Source organism: Strix aluco, chromosome 29 (genome assembly GCF_031877795.1).
Source record: "Strix aluco isolate bStrAlu1 chromosome 29, bStrAlu1.hap1, whole genome shotgun sequence".
NCBI lineage: Eukaryota > Metazoa > Chordata > Aves > Strigiformes > Strigidae > Strix > Strix aluco.
Window position 1 is genome coordinate 501,352 of NC_133959.1, and position 20,374 is coordinate 521,725.

The 20,374-nt window shown below is 45.6% G+C and overlaps 1 protein-coding gene across 5 annotated transcripts in view; it reads left to right on the forward strand.

Annotated features, from left to right (window-relative positions):
• Nucleotides 1–292: 292 nt before the first annotated feature.
• Nucleotides 293–20,374, forward strand: part of PTBP1 (polypyrimidine tract binding protein 1) — a 31,112-nt gene continuing 11,030 nt past the window's right edge. The window contains exons 1-7 of one of the 5 annotated variants that reach the window (XM_074808872.1): nt 306–417; nt 4,655–4,685; nt 12,617–12,703; nt 16,409–16,484; nt 17,448–17,620; nt 18,670–18,816; nt 20,168–20,338. In XM_074808872.1, coding sequence (XP_074664973.1) covers nt 410–417; nt 4,655–4,685; nt 12,617–12,703; nt 16,409–16,484; nt 17,448–17,620; nt 18,670–18,816; nt 20,168–20,338 — 693 coding nt within the window. In that variant the 5' untranslated portion in view covers nt 306–409. Of the gene's footprint in view, nt 418–3,212; nt 3,234–4,654; nt 4,686–12,616; nt 12,704–16,408; nt 16,485–17,447; nt 17,621–18,669; nt 18,817–20,167; nt 20,339–20,374 lie in introns of those variants that run through there. The other 4 variants (XM_074808874.1, XM_074808875.1, XM_074808873.1 and 1 more) reach the window with 4 other exon arrangements.

Below are 20,374 nucleotides of genomic sequence, written 5' to 3' on the forward strand. Positions count from 1 at the left end.
CCTTGCCCGTATTCAAGATGGCGCCCAACGCGCTTGTCCCATGCCCTGCCCCCAATCAAGATGGTGGACCCGTGTGGCATTTCAGCATCCTTCCCGCTCTCAAGATGGCTCCTCCCCGCCGACTCCCTTCGCCTACCGAATCGCGCCGCGCACCGGCGCTTTTCCCCGCCCTTCAGCCCGCCTGCAGCCAATCGGCTTCGCGAGGGGCGCCAGGGCGCCAACCCTCGGAGGCGGGCGATCCCCGCCCCTGTTATCAAGATGACATCTCCGATAGCCAATGGGGCGTTGGCGCGGGTGAGGCGGGCCGGGCGGCGCCGCCATTTTGTGAGTCTATATCACGGAGCGGTTGGGCTCGTTCCTGCTATTCCGGCGCCTCCACTCCGTTCCCGACGGGTCTCCTCCGTGTGCAATGGACGGGTGAGTCCCCGCCGGCCCGGGCCTCGGCACAGGCAGCACCGCGCCGGGGGCTGGGCCGCAGCGTCGCCGGACCCTTCGCGGGGTGCGGAGGCGGGGGAGAAGGCGGCCGAGGTTCGGGACCCGCGCCGGGGGCTGGGGCGTTACCTGAGGGGGGGTGCCGAGGGCGCGGCCGGGCCGCCCGGCGGAGGCGAGGCGGGAAGGGGAGGAGGAGGGGGGGGTCTCCTGCGCTGGCCGCTCTCCCGGAGTCACTCGCCACGGGGCGGCGAGGGGGGGGCGGGGGTGGCCCCTGCTCCGCGGCCGCCGCCCCGACGCGGCGCCTCGTGCGGACCGTCCCCCGCGCGCGCTCCCGCCGCCCCCCCCCCCCCCCCCCCCCGCCTCGTGCTCGCGCCCCGCCGGGGGCAGCCGCCGCGTCCCGGGGGGGTCCGGGCCGCCCCGTGCGCGCCGGGGCCGGGCGCGGGGGGGTTTGGGGTTGTCCCCCCGCCTCGCTAGAGGCCCCGGCTGCGGGCGCCGCGTGGGCGTGCGGGGGGGGGGAGCGCGGCGCGACTCCGTGGCGGCCCGGCCCCGCGGGGGAGGGAAGGGGCGGGGGGGGAAACGGGGTGCCGGGAGCGGGCGCACCTGGCGGGGGGGGGGGGGGGCGCAGCCGGGGCGGGCGGCTGATTCACGCCGGGGCCTCGCTCCTATTGTCTGCCGCTTTCGCAAGCGGGGCGGGGGGGCGGGGGGGTGCTCGGTGGATTTTCTTTGTGAGCAGTTTTTTCGGTCAGCGCAACTTTTGCATCAGTTCGGAGGAGCCGCCGCGCTGCGGGCGCGCCCGGGGGCTCGGTGGCGGTGAGGTGTCCGTGGCAGTGTTACCTGAGCCGTAGGTAGAGCGGCAGCGGCGGAGCAGGGCCCTTCTCGGGCTCCCTCCTCGCCTATTGTCCCCTTCGGAACTCCTCCGACATAAAACTTCCCTCCGTGGCTCTTTGACTCGTCTAGTTTTTCTAGAGAGCAACTTTTATCTTGGGCAGCCTTGGATTCTCCTTCACCACCACCTCGTCTGGCGTCTCGCTTCAGAAGTGTTTGCTTTAAAACTGTTTTATCAAGGCAATTCGGTCAGAAACGAGGTCTCCGCATTTCTCTTATGTGGCGTATTTTTTTTAGTGGTCTGATTTTTGTTTCTTCTAGAGCGCAGCAGTTAAAATATTTCAAAAGGCCTCCGAGTAAGCAGTTTGTTTTCCCAGAGCCTTAAGTACGGGAAGCCCAAATTAGTGCCTCCTCGCTTCTTGCCTCGGAACACTAGCCTGGTGAGAGTTAGGCGTAGTCACATGTCTCGTTTTTTTACACGCTGAAAAAGTGGCGTCTCGGTGTTGTTTTCATCTAAAAAACCCCATAAAAATAGTGTATCTTGCAATTAGTTTTTACAGTCCGGAACGCAGTTCAGGTTGTTCAGTTTCTCTTAAGAAGTTGCTCATCATGTTGAATGATACTTAATGGAAAAGTCTTCAGCATGTGAGACCGCCCATTCGAAGGGCAGAAATCAGGTTGTGGTCAGCTGTGTTCACCGTAGCTCCTGGGAAAGCTGATTTACTGTGTGTGTTAAAATAGCTATTATTTGAATGTAGAAATTTTAGTATGAGTCTCAGTTATCCACTGTCTTTTGAAGATCTTGGTGCATGATCCTGTGAAAGCTGGCTCCTTTGAAACTCTGAAAGCTGCTTCTGGAAATGGCTTTAGATTTTTGCCTAGCTGGCAGCGAGTGGCCTCTCTGGCTACAAGCTGCTTCTGTCTGCTTCTCCTACCTACAACGATACGTAGCTGTGCTTTTCAAATGATCCCGTTTGAATAAGTGGCTTTGTTAAAGCATGCAAGGAGTTCGTATGGGAAATGCTGCTTTGGAAAATGACCTAGAGGTTTTACCGGTGCTGCTTAATTTTTCCCCTTATTGCGTAGGAATTATTCCATTCCATGTGAAAAGTAATTTTTATGACAGGCTTTATTGCCTGTTCTTTCGGAAGTGAGAAGTTTTAATCCCCTGCTTAAGGTTGACATAGGAGAAGAGAATGAAGCTTAAGATACGATAATTTGTTGAGGGTGTGTGTGAACTGGAAGTATTATTGCACATTTCTTGAATAAAAATTCTTAAATACTGTTGGTGCTTGTTTCATGTGGTATTTGTTATCAAATGGGTTACAACAATATTCCAGGAATTGGTAATTCTTGGCAAATAAGAGCCCTTCCTGTTGGATAATTTAAAATACTATCCCCTGTTAAGGCTACTTTATGTAAAACATTTCCTGTGTGTGAGGCCCACAAGAGGAACAGGAAGTAAGAGAAATTGCTCTGGGGTAAGTTCGAGAGTTTTGGAAACTTGGGAGATTCCCTGTTCTTACTATGCTTTGCTGGAAATAAATTTTTTGAAGGTTATGAAAATGAGTGGGTTAATGTATGTATTTTAACTGGAGAAATGTGTACTCGTGTTTAGTGATTCTAATAGAATGATTATGGTTCTTTAAACTGATCTGTGCAGATGGGTTTAATTAGTTCATTACTGCTGGCCCTCGAAGTGCAGCAAAACCCATCTGTCTTGGTTGGTGACCAGACAGGGGATTGCAAAGCCCGGCATCCCCATACAGAGCGTTCTTGAAGTAGTTACTTGAAAAAAAAGAAACTATCGCGTGGCTTCCTGGCAGCAGCCATTGGATCAGGCTGTAACTCCAGCTGTAAAGTGCTGGGTTATGATGACATGGCAGGTTGGTTTTGAAGAGGAAGTATGAGGAGCTGCGCTGGCTCGTACTTGTGTTATGGCTTATTTGTGGGGCTGGTGAAACGTGAATGACTTAGTAAGATGGAGCAGTATTTAATTCCCTGAAAAGCTATGAATTGTTGCACGAGGGTAGGGAAGGAAGAACTAGTAAATGCGAGTTCTCTAGCATTAAATCACTTTGTAGAATTGTTCTTGAGTACTTCAGATTTCATGTTGTTGCTGCCCTGCCTTCTGCTTCTCTGCCATGTTTCCTTAAATTGCTGCAGCTCTGCTAGCCAGCTGCTTTTGGATCCTTTACTCTGAAATTATGGTCAGCCATTTGAAAGACGGGAGTTGAAACAGGCAGTGCTGCATATATGTCAATCCAAAATGATCATTTCTGCTGTTTCGTGTTGGCTGCTTTACAGTGGTTTGGAGTTTATTAAAAAAAAGTTACCTTCAGTGCAAGGGTATGACTGAAATCCTGAGATTGTCTTGAGCACTCCCACAAAGAGAGTAACATGTAGGTGCTGTAATACTCTGGAAGATCCAGGTAGAACATGCCAAGCTGTAGACTGATTTCATCGATGAAAGAATTTTGCTCTGAGTAGGTGTGTGTTATGGTATATAATGGTCATGGCTGATGAGAGCTAGCAGGAGTTGCCTGAGGTACAGCTAACATTATTTTTCATGTCAGGAAGTCTCATTTTAGGAGGTTTAAGTGTGTATGGTGGAGTTTAAACTTTTTTTTCCTTCAGATCTGTGTTAGGGGAAAATACTATTTGTTTTCCTAAGTAGAAAAGAATCGCTAGAGGAATCTTGTGTGCAGGCATACCCCAGTCTGGGAGCTGCCTGGACCTCTTCCCTGCTCTTTCTAATTGCGCTGTTGGTCTGGCAGTGGTCTGGCTCCAGCGGTGTTAGCGTGGCTGGAGGGCTGCTCTAAGCCTGGCACGGGCGCTCAGCTTGGCTGAGAAAACAGCCCAGGCTCAGCATGGTGTGTGCTGGCGGCGGTGGTGCTGCTGGAGCTCTAGCATTAGTAGTCTTCACTAGCAACTCGATAATTTTGCTGGAGGTGGCCTCTCTGCAGCCTCGCAGAGGCCACTCCTTTGATAAGGTTGTTAGGAGCTGTGGAAGCGAATATGGGTGACAGAGTTGACTCTTGACACTTTTTCTTTTGGTTTAGTCAGAGGTGCTGTTTGAACCGCATCGTCGTGTTCCTGTGAAGAATGCTAGGCTGTGTTAACTGGGGGGTTTTTGGTCTTGGCCCCCGTGGTACCCTTGCAAAAAGGGCAAGCTCCACTGTAGGAAGTGGGAGAGCTGCAGTTTTCTAGCACTGCTGGGTCTTGGGTCTCCACCATCACCATCTAATAATTTTTCTTTGTATAAACTGTCCTTGGCTCACTTGCAAAGACAACTGTGCACTTTGACTTGCTTTTTTTCTTACTACTGTAAACTATGCTGGATATTTGTGGCAAACCTATCTAACTTTTTTAATCCTTTTCTTTCTTTTTTCTACAGCATTGTCCAAGATATAACAGTTGGTACAAAGGTAGGCACTTCTCACTTTTTCTCTCTTTTTACACTGCTCAGCATCTGACCTAGTTTTAGCCTCACCAAATGTAGATCTTCAGCTTTAAAGGGTTATTTCTGGTACCATGTAAATTGGTTTTAACCAGAAGGTAATTTAGTTTCATGTGCATTTAAAATTTTTATTATGGCTCAGCCTTTAGCTCTTGGCATTTGGACATTGATTATCAACTGTCAGAAAAGAACTTTATTGCATTTAGAAACAGCCCTTTCCCCTACTAAAATGTCAAGCCATGCGTGTTATTTGTGTGCTAGACAATGCTGCTCAATGGAGAAATTGGTCCTTTTTCTTTTGAGAACTCTATTTCCTTTGTTTATGTGAATTCCTGCTCAGTTATATGTCAAAAATCCTTCTGCCACAAAAAATGGAGTGTTTAGCTGTTGATTTTTATCTCTTGTGAGTACAGTAAATATGACCTTTACCCTTCTAGTCTCAGGTTTTGAAAGTGCAGACTTAGCCCTGAAACTCAAAGTGCTGACAGGAGCCTCCTTTATCTGCTGTGCGTGGCAATAGGCTGTTGTGTTCACAGGATAAAAGCTCATTCCTGTGAAATGTTACACTGGAATGTGCAGGATAGACTGGCACTCCTTCATGTATTAAAGGTTTTTCATTTAACTTGGTGAGCATTGTAGCTAAAGCTCTGGGATCAGGATTACAGTAAGTTCAGCCCTGTGAGTTCTTTTTATTAGATAGTATGTGGGTGAATGTTGGCCCTCAAAGTAGTAATCTGACAGCTTTTTTAATGGCCCGAATTGTGTGTTGTTAGCGTCTTCATTATTGACTGAGAAAGAATTGCGTGTGGCAGCTTGAATAGGCTGAAGTGATGCAGTGTGTGATAGGACTAATTTGAAGTAGAGCTGATCTTGAGTAGTGCAAGCTCTGTAGTTCTACATGAGTGAAGTAGGAGCATTAGAGAGAATTTGCTCCTAGACAGCAAATAGTTTTTTGTATTGGAAGTACAAAATTAAGTGTGGCTGCTAAGCATAGGCATGTTAGTGCTTCAGGGTTTCTGAGAAGAATTAAATGCATGAAGGGGCTCTAATAGCTGTAGGGGAAAGATTATTCTAACTTTTCTTCGTATGAGAATCTGAAATTTGAATTATTCGTAGTGCCAGGATAGCATCTGGTTCTGTCTGAGAAGGCATTGTGCTGCCAGGGGTTCAGTTTGCCATCGGAGGAGGAAAGGCTTGAGCCTCCAGTAGGGTTGGTTAATAGTTCACAGCCGTTATAAACGGTGGACTAAGTCATCCCTTGGCTGCTGTAGAGCAGTTTGATACAACATCTCCTAGTAAACTGATTAATCCAGGTAAAAGTCCCTCAGTTGGTTTTAGCAATGTGTGATTTGCAGCTTCAAGAAGTGGTTTTACATAACTAAGCTTGACCAGGGAGCTTCTGAAACTGTAATTGTAGTCCTGTCGGTGAGTCTTGAAAAGCTCCAGGAGTGGTATTGTGTGCCTCCTCCCTCCCAGCTGGGGGGGCCGCTTCAGTCCCCAGTGCCGGGCAGTCGGGTCTGAAAGGAGAACTGGGAGGAATCCCATCCAGGTGCTTGTGTTCCTACCACAGGGCAGAACGGTAACAACGGTTATGCCAGTTGTGCAGTGGAGTGGGGAGTGGTGAGACAAAGCGTGCATCAAAAATGAGGTTTCTTGTCAAGTCAGAGCAGGCAGGTTTTGAGAAAGTTGAATCAAAATTTAAAGAGTGGCAGAAGCAAAAGGAAAGTTGAATCATCTTGATAAAGGTAAGTTTTAAAATTATTTTTGACATAGCCGTGTTACCTGATTATGTTTAAGTCTCTGCCAGTGTAGACCCTGTAATAGAAGTACATTCTTTAATGTTATGGTGTAACACGTTCTGTGTGTCTTGGGTTTGTGTAGGTAAGTGAGAATCCTGTTTGCGCGCAGCTAGGAACAAAGCGAAGGCTCCTCTTACCTGTGTCCTCTACCTGGCTGTGTGCAGGTCAGCTACGTCCAGTTTCCCCATGCTCTGCTACTTGTGTACTGCTAGAGATCCTCTGACTGCAGGGCTCCTGCCTGGAGAGAGGTGCAGGCACCTCAGTTTCAAAAAGCTCTGTGATCAAATCATGTATCAGTTGCTTCTTAAAAATACCTACCTCTGGTGAGTGCAAAACCTCACTGGCTGCAGCTCTTCTGAAATTTTGCTGTTGCTTTTGTGTGTTGCTTCCACTTCAATCTACCTTCCTTTGGTTTGCCGATACGTAGTCTGAAGGGACTGCAGAAGGAGGTTTCTGTGGTATCACGGAAGCATTTCAGTGTTGTCTTTGCTGAAATACCTATAGTGATAGAGCTCTGCTCATCCATCAGCATTTGTTTGATCCCTGGGGCATCCCTGAAATCACTTCAAGGATTAACTGATTCCCCCCCTTCAGAAGCAGATGTTCTTTACAATTGCTTGATAGTTAGAATAATGCTGTGGAGCTGTAGTTCTGTCATCTGTTGACTCTATAAAACATATTCACAGAAATGAGGTTCAGGTGGAGATCGGGCTACTTCGCTAGAGTCCATTCTGAAAGCTGTGCTCACAGCTGAGCTGCTGGCAGAACTTCTAAATTAGTCATGAAAATTTGAGCTGGAAAACTGTTTTTAATCTGAAGTGTAAATTTATTCATTCTTGCCCCGTATGCCCAAAGAAGGTGGGAATGGTGCAGTTTGTTAAGGTATTAGAAGATAACAATCCCCGAAAGCTGTCAGCTCTTGTCATCCTCTAGGCGGTGTGTTACTGAGACACCAGTAGACCTTCTCAATCTTCTGCTCTTGTGACTGGAATGTCCCCAAGTTGGAGAATTCTCAGGCAAGTAGGAAGAATGCCTGTAACTTAAAACACTGCTGAGAAATTGAGAAAGATAACTTAGAGTGGCCTCTTGGTTGTCTCCCTGCTGTAGGCATTGAGGACTTTGTGAAAGTATGTATCAGTTTGCTCTATTTTGTTTTAAAAGGCAGGGTGCTGGCACCTTCTTTTGGGATTTTCTCACATCCTTAATTTGCATATTAAGGTACTCACACCTGCTTCTATTAATTGTTCTGAGGTCTTAGTTATATTTAGGTTCTGTAACTTAAGAAGTCCCCAGATGTTCTCACAGCTTACTGCTTGAGCACTGTACTGCCTGATGGTCTTGTTTTTAATCAGGATGGTAATTGTAGTAGCCATTACTGGGCTTCACATCTAGCTTAGTCCACAGGCTCTTCAGTTTAAAGTGTGTGAATTTGTTTAGGAAGCTCATTACAGTTCTGGAATGGGGCTCTTGATGTACAGTCTTCTGGAATGTCCTGTGATTAGAAACACATGACTTAAGACATTTCTTTCCATATTTCATTGCTGTCTGAAAAGGAAGTATGGCCTTAAGATGGAGACACTGTATTTGAACTGTAAGGTACTGGGTCTGACCCCTGCACTTGCCTCTAAGTAATTTGATCAGGATCGCTCTCCCATCTCCTTTCCCTTTCTGTCCCTTCAGGCTTTAACGGAGCAGGACTGACTTACTAGAAGGAGTATGAACTATGATATGTCATTATTCTTTAAGTGAAATTGCCTTTCAGTGATTGGAAAAGTCTCAGAGTAGTTTAGGTGCTGAATAATCGCGTAGTTTCTTGGCTAAGTTGGGCTCTTCTTGAAAGATGATGCTTCCAGAAACAAAAAATGCACTTCTGTGGCATTTGAGAAGTTAATTTTTAAAACGGGGTTTGCTGGAGTGTGATACAGGCTGACTGCATAGAAGTGATTTGTGATCAAGCCAGGATCTTTGCCATGGGAACAGTAATTATGGCTTCAGGCAGCAGGCCAAGAATGTTGTGAGGAAATTCCAGTCCCCTCCTATGGCTTTAGTTAGAGGCTGCAACAAGCTGGCTCTTGTGGCCTCTCTCACAGGCATGATCACACATGTCAGCCACATGTCGGCGGCACGGTGCGTGGACAGTGGTGTCCTGGCGAGCATCGCCTCAGCGGGGCTCGGTAAATAGCTCGATCTAATCTGTGCTGGTGTTGCACACAGTTTTTGTGCACCTGTGTCTTCAATTTACAGATAACTGTCCTTTGCAGGGCAATTGGTAAGCCCTTGGGTCGGATTATGAAAACTGTTTAAATCTGTATTAAGTTTAACAGGAATTTAAGCTATTGGCTGAAGCACAGGTGCTAAGCAAGATTGCTGCCGCAGGCTTATTGCCCATTAGGTCTGTTTAAAGCAGTTTCTCCATCATAGCTAACCCAAGCTTTTATGTGGAAGCTAGCTCAAATTACTTGCACTTGGAAACGAGCTGTGACTCCTGTTGTAGATGGAGATGAAATTGTGAGACTTTCTAGAAAGCAATCAGTTAATAAAACGGTTGTAGAAAATATTCTATTCTACCTCAGGCCTACTTTGCCCTCAATCTGTGATGAAAATACTTAACACACATGAATTGATTCAACTTCATCTTTTTAATCCCCCAAGTGTAGGGGTAGACTCTGGTCTCTGAGTCACTGACGCACATCTCAAGTATTGTCAGGCTGGACAATGTGGGTGTGCTGGTGCCACACTTGTCATCTCGCACTCGTGAGAATTATTTAGTGTCCCATTCGCTGCCGTTCTGGTATAGCTGTCTTTCAAGCTTCCTATGAAAACTTGTTGAACACTCTGCTTAGTTCAGCAAGTGTGTTCTGGTAATCCCAATGTAATGATTGCTCGGTGTTTGCCAAAGCAGATTGTAATTATTACACAACCGCAATTTAGATGAGATTGAATTAGTGTGGAGTTCCTTCTGAACCTGCGTGTTCAATTTGCTCTTTTACAGCTTTGGGCACAGAATGTTCTTTCATAGGTTGCAGTTCCCCAAAGTGACTCATCCAGCAGTATTTCTTTTTGATAGTATTTGTATTAAGCTTTACCAAGGCCCTGTCTGCTCCACTGCAATGATTTAAAAAGCTCAAGGTTGACTACTAGTTAAGTTTCAACTTGGGAGCAGTAGATCACAACGCTTGGGTGTGTGCTGCCCTACAAAGCCAGAATGACTGCATTACTGCAATACTTGGAGTTTAGGAATTTTGGGCTATTTAAAATGGCCACACCTTTTATTTGCTCAAAGGGCAGGTTTGTTTCGCAGGGTGTCTCCATAGCAGCAAAGACTGAGGAAGAAAGTCAGGGAGGGGCTGAGATGAGTGGGTTGAGGATCCGGCTTCGTGCTAGAGCTCGTAATGCATCTTATTGCAGAATCTCACGTCGGATTGTGTGAGCAATTGCTTTAATGTAGTGCTTAAGTTTCTGATGTCTTTTAGGAACTCAGAAGTCTCTGTATGCTCTAGAAATGGTACCAGCCACTGTGGCAGTACATACGGTAGGAAAATTGTCCTAAGCACCAAATTCTTTGTGATGCTCTGACCAACTAATCTAGTTTCAAAGATGCTGAAAAAGTGTCTCTGTACCCAGTACATTATTGTGCGTCTCAGTGGGAAGTTTGCCATGCTGGCTCTTTTGTCAAGGTATTAGACTAAATCTTGTCCAGACTAGAGTGAGGTTATAACAATTTAAAAAGCCGTAAGTGGTATGTGACAGGTGTTTGCTGGCCCCAGCTGAACAGAGCGGAGTTTAAAACTGGTATGTGCACTAAACCTGCCAGCTAGGCAAACGCCTCCACCACAGGTTCACTGTAGTAATGTAATGTGCTGACCACTGGGTTGGATTTAATTTGATAAATGATTTAGGGGTGCAGTGAGCAATTTGAACTGGATTGACTCTTGTGTGTGTGTCCCCAGCTCTTGCTTTTGGTTCTGAATAGGTGATAAACTGTGTGTCTGGGAGGGGGCAGCGGAGGGGTGAGTGACACACGGAGCTTGTAGCTGCTGCGACTGCAGTGTCAGACTTGGCTTAGCAGCCACGTCAGAGCTGCGGTCTTCAGGATCCTGAAGTTATTTTGTGTTGCTCCTAACTTCCTGACTTGGACTGAAGGAGGATGCAGTTGTGTTGTGTGTTCTGCAGAGGTGCTTTCACACAAAAGTTGACCCACACCTTCTGTTTATGACCCAAATTGGAATGTTTCTGTACCATTAAATGACTGAAGGGTGCTTGAGGCAGGAGGGGGGAAAAGAGGGGCACACAGGGGTTACACAAGTGAACCTTGCTGGAATTGAATCTGTGGAAGACAAGGAAAACTGGCATCCTTCTTAGCAGTTTAAATTTAGTTCCATTCCTGGCTCTTCAATCCCTCAGCAAAAAATGTTGGAATGCAACATGAGTGGGAATGATGATGTCATCAGACTGGATTTCTCTTATTAGTTTCTTTGCAAAGGGATTTGAGCTGTGAACTGAAGTATCCGTTCATGCTTCTGTTCCTCTGGGACTGACCTCGGAGCCCTCGAAGCGTACTGGAGAGGTGCTCCCTTCTTCCCGTGCTCAAAGACAATTTTTTGCTGCTTTCATCAGAGCAAGGGGTTTGCATGGGCTGCTCAATGATGTGTGTGTCATTTGGTGTGTAAAATACATTGCTGGTTTTTTACTGGGTCCAGAGTCTTTTTACAAACGTAGGGAGAGTGAAGTAGAAGGACGCTTGCATGCTCTGACCAGGCAGAGCTACAAGACTCCTGACGGGGCTTTTTTTCTGAACTTAGGGAAAGCAGACCAAGGACTTCTAACAGTACAGATTTTTCCTGGTTTATTTTCAGAGGGGGGTTTGCCAGGTGCAGCTGTGGTACCTGCTTTGCTTTCTGTAAATGCATGTTAGCTGATGGCCTGCGTGCCTCCTAAATCTCCCCCCTCACAAGAAGGAGGGATACTGCCGTCCTTAGTCTGTTTAAAAATTTAGAGCAGTGTAAGGTGATCCGTGTCCAAAGGCAGAGAGCGCTGCTGCTCTGTAGGATTTCCTCAGTGAGCCAGGGAAAGGAGTTGGTTTTCATAGATCTTGGGCTTGGCTAGCCTGTAGCTTGCTGGCCTTTTCAGTCTCTGCCCTCCCCCTTCCCGTATGCCCTGTCTCTTTGCCACTGCTTTAATTTTGCTTTCTGCCTGTAACTTGTTTTCTGAAAGCTGATTAACATCACCTCTTTGTCTTGAAATTAATATTTTTATGGTGGTTTAGTTTGTATTTGTTTCTAGCCTTTTGCGCAGGCAGAATGCAGTTGATTTGTTGTAATCCATTTAAAATAAGTCACTGGATCTTTAGTAGCCAAAGGATTATACAGGACAGCTGAGAACTTCTATAGTACTTCTAGGTGTGCTGGTAGAGGCTGAGACAATCCCTGGCCTCCTTTTAAACTGGTAAAGTTCAGGTAAAATCCTAGTGACAGTGAGATAATTTGTAGTTTTCATATGGATTAGCAGTTGCTAAGCTGTGAAAGCCCAGACAAATTAAAAATTCTTAGAAATTATTAGAACCATAAAGCAAGAAAGGGCTTGGAGTTTGGGGGGTGGTCAAAAAGATACCTTGGAAAAATATGGAATGTTAGAAAAAGATGAAATATTATGTGTGCAGACTGCCTTTTGCTAGTTCAGAAAAGGGAACTAAACAAGCATCGATGGCAAGACTACACGGAGCATGGGTGTTTGTTAAATTAATGCGGCTTGAGCAATAGCCCCTTTGTAGCCAGGAGTGTCGCAGACAAGAGGTGGCTGCTGTCATAGAAACGCTCCCGGCAGCGGTTTACCTGGTGGCAGTGCCGTGCTGGCTGGAGATGGTGGTGGCAGACACAGCCTTACCCTGCTCTAGGTGAGATCTGGCAGTGGAAGTTCAAAAGTGGTATTTGTTTTCTATAAACAGGAAGAGGAGATTTGTTAGTCCAAATGAAGAATTTTATGTAGAGCAGAGTTACTGCTAGCACACTGTTGCTTCTGTTAATCTTGTCATAAAAATACCAGCTGCAAAAGAATTAGCTAAACAGAAATGTCAACATAAATTAATGCCTCTTGTGAGCAGGGATGTGAACTGCGGAATGGGAAGGACTGTCCGGAACGAAGCACTGTGCAGCTGGGCCTCCCCGTGGTACTCGGAGAATCAAAAAAGGTAGAAAAGCAGTGTTGTGTGTTGGTGCTGGTGAGCTGCCGAGCACCCACACAGCCTTTTGCTGGGCTTGCAGCGTTTCAGACTTCAGTAAAATAATATAATCCTTCAGAATCGATAGCTTTTGTACTGGCTTTTCCAATATCATCCAGAAATACCCCATGGATATGTTGTTAGTGAGAAACTCTTCTAAACGTTTTGAAACAACACTCGCTTTGGCTCCTCTGGCTCTACTGAACTGGGATACTTGTTATGGAGCATTTGAGTTTATAACATGGTTTTAAAGCTTATTCATAGCTTCTAACGTGTACAGAAAGAAAAGACATCTGGAAAGAGATGGCAGTCACTGCAAGTGTAAGGACAGACAACGGACCCAGGCTCCTGCTGCAGTTCCCAGGGGCTGGGGAGTGCAGGGTAATAGAGCCCTTGTTTCTGATTTGCCTCAGGTTAGGTCATTCCAGAAAGCAACCGTCAGTGGAGATCTCTTGTGCTCGTCTGAGATCAGCTCCAACAGTCACGGAGGAAGAACAAACGCATGAAAAGTCGTAGCTGATGCCACTTCCTTCTGTGGTGGGAGCCTGGCCAGCGCCGGTCTGCCTGTGTCGGGGTGGGCGCCCCGCGCAGCGCCTCGGTGCGCTGTGTGCGCTCTAAAAGCCATTCTCTGAAAGGGAGTCTGTGTGGAATAATTTGGTATAACTGCACAATACTGTGTATTTACTGCCTGTGTTTTCTTGTGTAGAGAAAAGACCTTGGAATAATTGTAGTTTTCCAACTGCTGCAGTGTTCCCTCTTCGTTTGCATGTACTTCCAGCTGGGAAGCTTACAAATTGACTGCTGCTTCTTTTGATGTCGAACAATCATCCCCCTCTGCCTCCTGGCTCTGGTCACAGCGGGCAGTGTAGACTGTCTCCAAGATAAGAGGGGAGTGGATTTGAAATTGCTCTTTCATTAAAGAAACATCGACATGTGGAAACCAGCAGCAACGAGCATTCCTTGTCAAAGTGCCCTGCATGTAAATTTTCAAATATGTGAGAAAATGTTTATTTTAAACAAGCCATTAGGAAAGTTAAATTCAGGGAATTTAAATTCTTTCCATAATAGTATAAATGTTTGTTTTTCCAGTTTATATTTCCTAGTGTTGCCTCCATGAGAGCCAACTATGTGGCTTGTTCTCCTGGAGTTTCCATGATGGATTGCAAGGGCTGCCCCAGTCTGCTCGCACAGATGTGTTGATTCGTACTGGGAGTGCTGGAGTTCTGTATGTTCAGAAATTTACAAGTTGTTCTTTAAGAATGTTTTTTTTAAAGTTCAAGGCCTATTAGGGCCTGATGTGAGAGGTTCCATGAGGCCAGTAAACACTTGTCTGCATTGGTAGGGCTTTTGTTTGCTGGTGGGTGGTTCTTGTAAGTGGGTGCCAGTTGTATCCCAGGCCACAGAGTGAAGCTGTCCCTGTGGTGGTCGCCGTCGTTCAGGCACAAGAGCGTTTGTACAGTGAACTGGTGGAGTTTTTTAGCCTTGGACTTACGCATTAATTTTGAGTCATCAAAAGGATGGGATTGCAGTCTAACAGCCTCCCAGACTAGCTTGCCTCTTGCTGTACTCAGGAATCCAAGTGCTAATTAGACAGCTGTTAAAAGGCCTGTTTCTAATTACTACACCATGTTAGGAGGAGGAGGAGACCTCGGTGGGTGCCCACAGCCTTTGTGGAACCTGGTCAGCGCTCGCAGGTGACCAGCAACACATGAACTGCCGGTTTGGAACCTGGCCTAATTTCTTGTATTCAGGACATCAAAGTCCTTGAGCCTGTCTTTGAAGAGCTAGCAGTGAGTAGTCAAACAAGAAATTCAAGATTTGAGGGGGGAAAGAAAAAACCCAAAACCTGTGTCTGTAATTCGGTGTTCTGGGGCTCTCTGTGACCTACTTTTCCAGCCTGTTTGCTGGCGGAGTGAGCAGGCAGCCTTTGTTGTCGCACAGATACTGTTTCTGCAGGTGCCACCAGATACAGGGCATGGTGGAAGGGAGAGTGTCTGGTGGCCGCAGTGTGGAGCAGGGTATGTTTCCAGCGAGATGGGTGGGAGTTCGCCAAGGCAGAGACGAGCTCTGTTCTTTTTATGGTTGACAAAAGCCTTCTAGTGTGCTTCTGTGTTACGAGTAATATAGGAAATGATGAAAAGGGCTTTTTATATGTTAGACTTACTATCATGTTTGCTCACAGTTTACAGTGGGATTAGAGATGTTCTATGTAACTTACTTGAAATTAAGCCATACTGATTTTAAGGTGCATTATGTATGTAAGTATAGATTGTGCTAAGAAGTAATTTGTAGTCTTGTTTGCTTTTATCTTAGCGTTTTTCGTACCTCCTACTTGGGTTAGACTAGTCTTGATCTGTTGAGGTAATTTGGGTGACTTTACAGGGAACGCTGTAACAAATTGAAGCACACACATTGCGTACAGAAATCTGTTCTGTAGATCTGTTTGTCTTTATTTGCAGGGAATGGAGAAGTGCCAGGCTCCTGCAAGTCCATAACTCTTTGTGAATATATGGAATTATACCTGCAGCTACAAAAAACCCAGAATAAATGCATTTCTGTAATTCTGCAACACCAGTTTGTTTAGGTAGTCTAATTCTAGTAGGAACAGCTCATTTCAGGATTTTGTCAAATGTTTTCTTCCTCCATAGAGTTAAAATGCACAGTGCTGCAGTAAGAAAAATCAGAGAATCGAGATGCTGGGATACACTACTCAGCTTTGTTTTACAAGGAGCTGTGTTGACTTTGATGTAGAGCAACTCCTGGGCAAAGGGCTGTAGAGGATGGGATGACAAAGATTCTGGACCTGTGATCGATAGTTGGGTTTCTCTGCTTCAGAATGCTAGTCTGTCTTTGGACTTGAATGCATGCACTGAGACTTCATGGTGGTGTTGTCCAGTTGCTGCTGTTCTGGGGGTTGTGGCTAGGAGGCAAACCACTGATCAGACTATTTTGTACTAGAATCTGAATGATATATGGACCTATTTCTGCTGTAAAATTTGAAAAGTAGCTTTTTGCTAGTAGCTTTACTTTCCTGATCTGCCTTTTTTTGGGGTGGGGAGGGGAAGAGCTCCATTTCTTTCAGTTTCTCCAAGTTGCCTCTTCGGCTTGTAACTGGAAGATACACATCTTTGGTTCCTAATTGCCAAATCATCCCCTTAACAGTTTTGACCAGCTTCTGATAACTTGTCTTTTGCTTAAGACTTCCTTACTCCTGGTAACCCCCAGCAAAGTATCTGTCCTCTTGGTGAATGCCAGGAGTCAGCCTGTTCTGCTGTTCCCGATCAAGTACGGTATTCTAGCTTAACCTAAAAGAATGAACATCTTGTCTGATATAAGTAGTCGGAAACCGGTTGTTAGATACGACAGGAGAACGTGAATATCAATGCACAGCTCTGCGTTTAGTGGCTTCAGGACAATTCAGCGCTGCTTCGGCTCTGAAGATTGCTAATGCATAGCTGAAAGAGATACTGGATAGTGCTACTCAGTTACTAAATTGGATCTTACTTATCTTTAATTTATGACGGAGGTGAGGTTTACTGCCCACTGTCAGTATATTTTCACTTACACTTCTGTTCAGCTTCTCTACACCTTAATCTCAATTGTTCTGCTTTAGGAGTACCTGAATAGAATTTCGTAAAAATGCTGTCAGTTTACCTTTCATCTTTTCTTTTCCAGCGGGGATCTGACGAGCTTTTCTCTACTTGTGTTACTAACGGACCCTTTATCATGAGCAGCAACTCTTCTTCTGCAGGTAATATTGCCTATAAAAAAGAATAGCAATTGATAAGTATTGCAAATACTATGAGGAGGCCTGTTTTTCCCACTTAGTCTTAATTTTAAGATCTCTTTAGTACTAACTAGGCCTTTTGTAGGACATTACTGAATAATAATAATAAACTATTGCCCGATGTCCTTAAAAGGTTAGTAGTAGGCTGAATAAAATTGTTGCAGGACAGTTGCTAAAATGATTTTACAGAATCAGAACATGCAGGTTCTGCTGTGAACTGTTATACTTGAAGCACAATTGAATTCAATGTAGGATTATTTTGGCTGTATGAGGTAGCTTGCTGCTATCTGGGAGTCTTACACCATCTAGAGGTTAGTGATCCCTCCCCAGATGGCATCCTTGAGGGCTCAGGCCAGGACTTTGCTCTCTGTGCTGGCAGTGCCCCGAACTGTCTGTCTGAGCTACCGTTGTCTTCCGCGTCCCTACTCTGGTGGTGGCCTCCCTGCCAGGTAGGGTCAGCTCATGCCTTTGGTGTGCTGCTGACGGTCTTGGCCATAGCTATAATCCAGCTGGTCTAAAATTACATTTTGGTTCATATTTGGTTTAATATCACTTGCTCTAAGATGTCCCCTTCGAACTGCTTCATTGCCAAGAACACCAGTCAAACTGAAGAGGAATAAAGCAGCAATCTAGAATTAGTGGCTCAGACCTACACAAAGTTGAAGTGTGGGTGGGTGTGTACTGTAAACAAGCTGTGAAACGGCCACTGGAGGGTTGATTCCATTGCAGTGGCATTCAGCTATGTCACTTGCATCATGTAATGGGAAAAAAAGTAAAGCCATGTGTCTTCAGACTCTCGTTAAATTAGACTGTGGAATTTCTCTGTAATAGCAGTAACTGGATGGGGAGCACAAAGTGCGTACAGAGTTGTGAGAGTGTGCATATTCTTTCAGATCCACTCTAAGCAGTAACTCTTGCTTTTTACAGCTAATGGAAACGACAGCAAAAAATTCAAAGGCGACAGTAGAAGTGCTGGGGTCCCATCCCGAGTAATCCACGTCCGTAAACTCCCCAGTGACGTCACAGAGGCAGAGGTCATTTCCTTGGGCTTACCTTTTGGCAAGGTCACCAACCTTCTAATGTTGAAAGGAAAAAATCAGGTATTGTCTCCGTAATTGAAAGCAGGGATTATGTCAAAGGCTTGATGAGTTTGTCATCAGTAAACCAGATCCAAGTTGTTTAAACAACTGTCATGTATTAGGAGTCAATAACTTCTGCATACCATTATTTTACTTTTCTGTGATTATCCCATGAGCTGTAGAAAATACTATTTTTACTATTTTCAGGCTGTACAAGGAGTTGAGTCCATAATTACAGGTTGTCACTTATAATTAGCATTATGCCTGGTTTTTAGATTACAGACCAGGTAAATTATTTGGACATTGGTGACATGAGTAGGCCTTTTTCACTCAAGCCGGCTTGACAGTTGAGTAACCAGCAGTGTAACTTTGCACATCAAGGACACCTTTACAGATACAATAAATTAGCTGGGTAAAGCTAAAGCACTCTTGGGTAATGCAAGAGGTGTGCACTAATTTGGTAACTAAAATTGTCTTACAAATTAAGGAGTAAAAAAGGCAAGCCAACTTTAATCATTGCTTAAAATACTGCGTCTTTAATCTTAATTATGAAAATGTGCCTCTGCTATATTGCGTGGTGTGATGATACCTAAGTGCTTAATGCAATGACTTGCTACAATCCCTTACGTTTTTGTTTTGAAGTAGAGAAGACCATAAAGGTATGGAACTGAGCGGGCTTACTGCTCTGTAGAGAAGTTGGGAAGCTGCTTAATATAAGTGTTAAGAATCTGGATTATTGCTGTATTCTTGCGTTGTTTCAGACACCTCTGTCACTGCCAGTTTCCTAAACACACGTAGCATGGAGATCTTAGGATGAGACTGAAACATTAAATCAGTCTGGACAGTGAAGATCCTCATTTGTTCTACGTACAGTCAGTTCTTAAACAGTTCTGTGTACAAAACCACTTACTGCGTGTAAATGCAGTTGTGAAAATCAAATACAGTTACAGTTCCACGGGAAGTTCCTCCTGAAGCTACCGGTTGTGTAATGCTGTTGTCGAGTGTTAGTGCTGTCTCCTAGCGTGAGCTGCTTTGATAACTTCCCAACGATGGATTTGGCTTCCGCGCAGGCTTTTATAGAAATGAATACGGAGGAGACGGCCAACACCATGGTGAACTACTACACCACAGTCACTCCAGTCCTTCGAAGCCAGCCCATCTATATTCAGTTCTCCAACCACAAGGAGCTCAAGACAGACAACTCTCCCAACCAAGCAGTTAGTGTTCCTTCTTTACATTGTCATACTGGTGGGAGGGATGGACAGTTCTCCGCTGCTGTCCTGATTTGTGCTGCTGGTACCGGCCTGGGAGGGCTTTGAGATCTGGTTTGACTATCAGAGTGCTAAACGGAGCATGTTCTGTGAGTTTGTGATTGAGGATAAATGCTTCTGGTCTAGGCTCTGGTAGACTGGCTTTCAGACTGCAGGACTTTTGGTTGCCTCTTTGCTTTTCCTTGTAGGTTTTCATTTTGTACTTCAATTTCTAGCATGGAGTAAGGTCTCCTGTGATAGCTTTTATCCAGAGTCTCAGCAGACTGTTAAAGGAGCTGCTAAACCTGCCTTAATGTCAGGGGAAAAAATGTATTGTGAATATGGGATGGTGAGAAGTGTTTCAGTGTTTTTAGTTAGAAACAGTAACTGAATGCTTGTCTAAAGACTGGATTAATGTCTAGTGCTTTAGGATGTTTGTTTCTAAAATTTGAAAGATTTACAGCAAACAAAGCTCTGATGGGACAAACCTTGTGTCTGCAGTAGAGAGCAGCCTGGTGATAAGTGCTGGCTTTGAGGCACTTGAACACAGCAGCTCTTAGGGCTTTGCCGGGGCCGTCTGGACTTTCTGGGCAAGATCTGCTCTGCATAGGGTAAAAAATTCCCTTTTTCGGCTCGACTGCTCTTGGCAATCTTTCAGGACAGGAACACTGGAAAGAAGTTCAAGTTACTTGTGCCTCCTTATCAGGGGTGGCTGCCGAGTACATCCAGTTTGCCTCCTCTCACTTTTCAGGCTGACGTTCATCAGGATCAGAGCATCTAATGCCGTGCAGATGAAATGCTGCTGCTCGGTGCCTCTAACTCAGCCAGCCTAATGCCCACCGGGGAGCACATCCTAATGTTATGTGCGTCAGGGGGACTCTGCAGGAAAACTCCAAGTCAGTTTTCGCTCCTGGATCCCTGTAGCAGATGTGCATTAATCTTTCAGTCTTGTCAGCTTCTGTAGTATTCTGCAGATGGTCTTTCTCCCCAGAAGAGCCTAGTTTTTCCTTTTTTCTAAACAATGGAAGGATTTTGCTGCATCAGTAGATGCTGAGGAAGGTTCTAGCAGTAGCATAAGTACTTCATATTTTGTTTAGTTTTATTTTTGCATTGCTTTTCCAGATTGGGGTGGTCTGTATTGTCCATGTTTAAACTGTACTAAAGTCATGGCATCCCCGGCCTTAGGAACAGGCAACTGCTTTCTGTTCTGCTAACTGTTGAGTTCTGCTAGTAGCTTGCAGATAGGAAGCTCAAGAAGAGCTGAATGTGTATTTTTGCAAGCAGAAGCGCTGGTCTGACCGAGTGTTTGCTTCTGCAGCGTGCCCAAGCAGCTCTGCAAGCGGTGAACTCTGTTCAGTCTGGAAACCTGGCACTGTCGGCCTCTGCTGCAGCCGTGGATGCAGGAATGGCGATGGCTGGCCAGAGCCCTGTCCTGAGGATCATTGTCGAGAATCTCTTCTACCCTGTTACTCTAGATGTTCTGCATCAGGTAAAACACATCACCACAACTTCTTGAAGGTTGTCC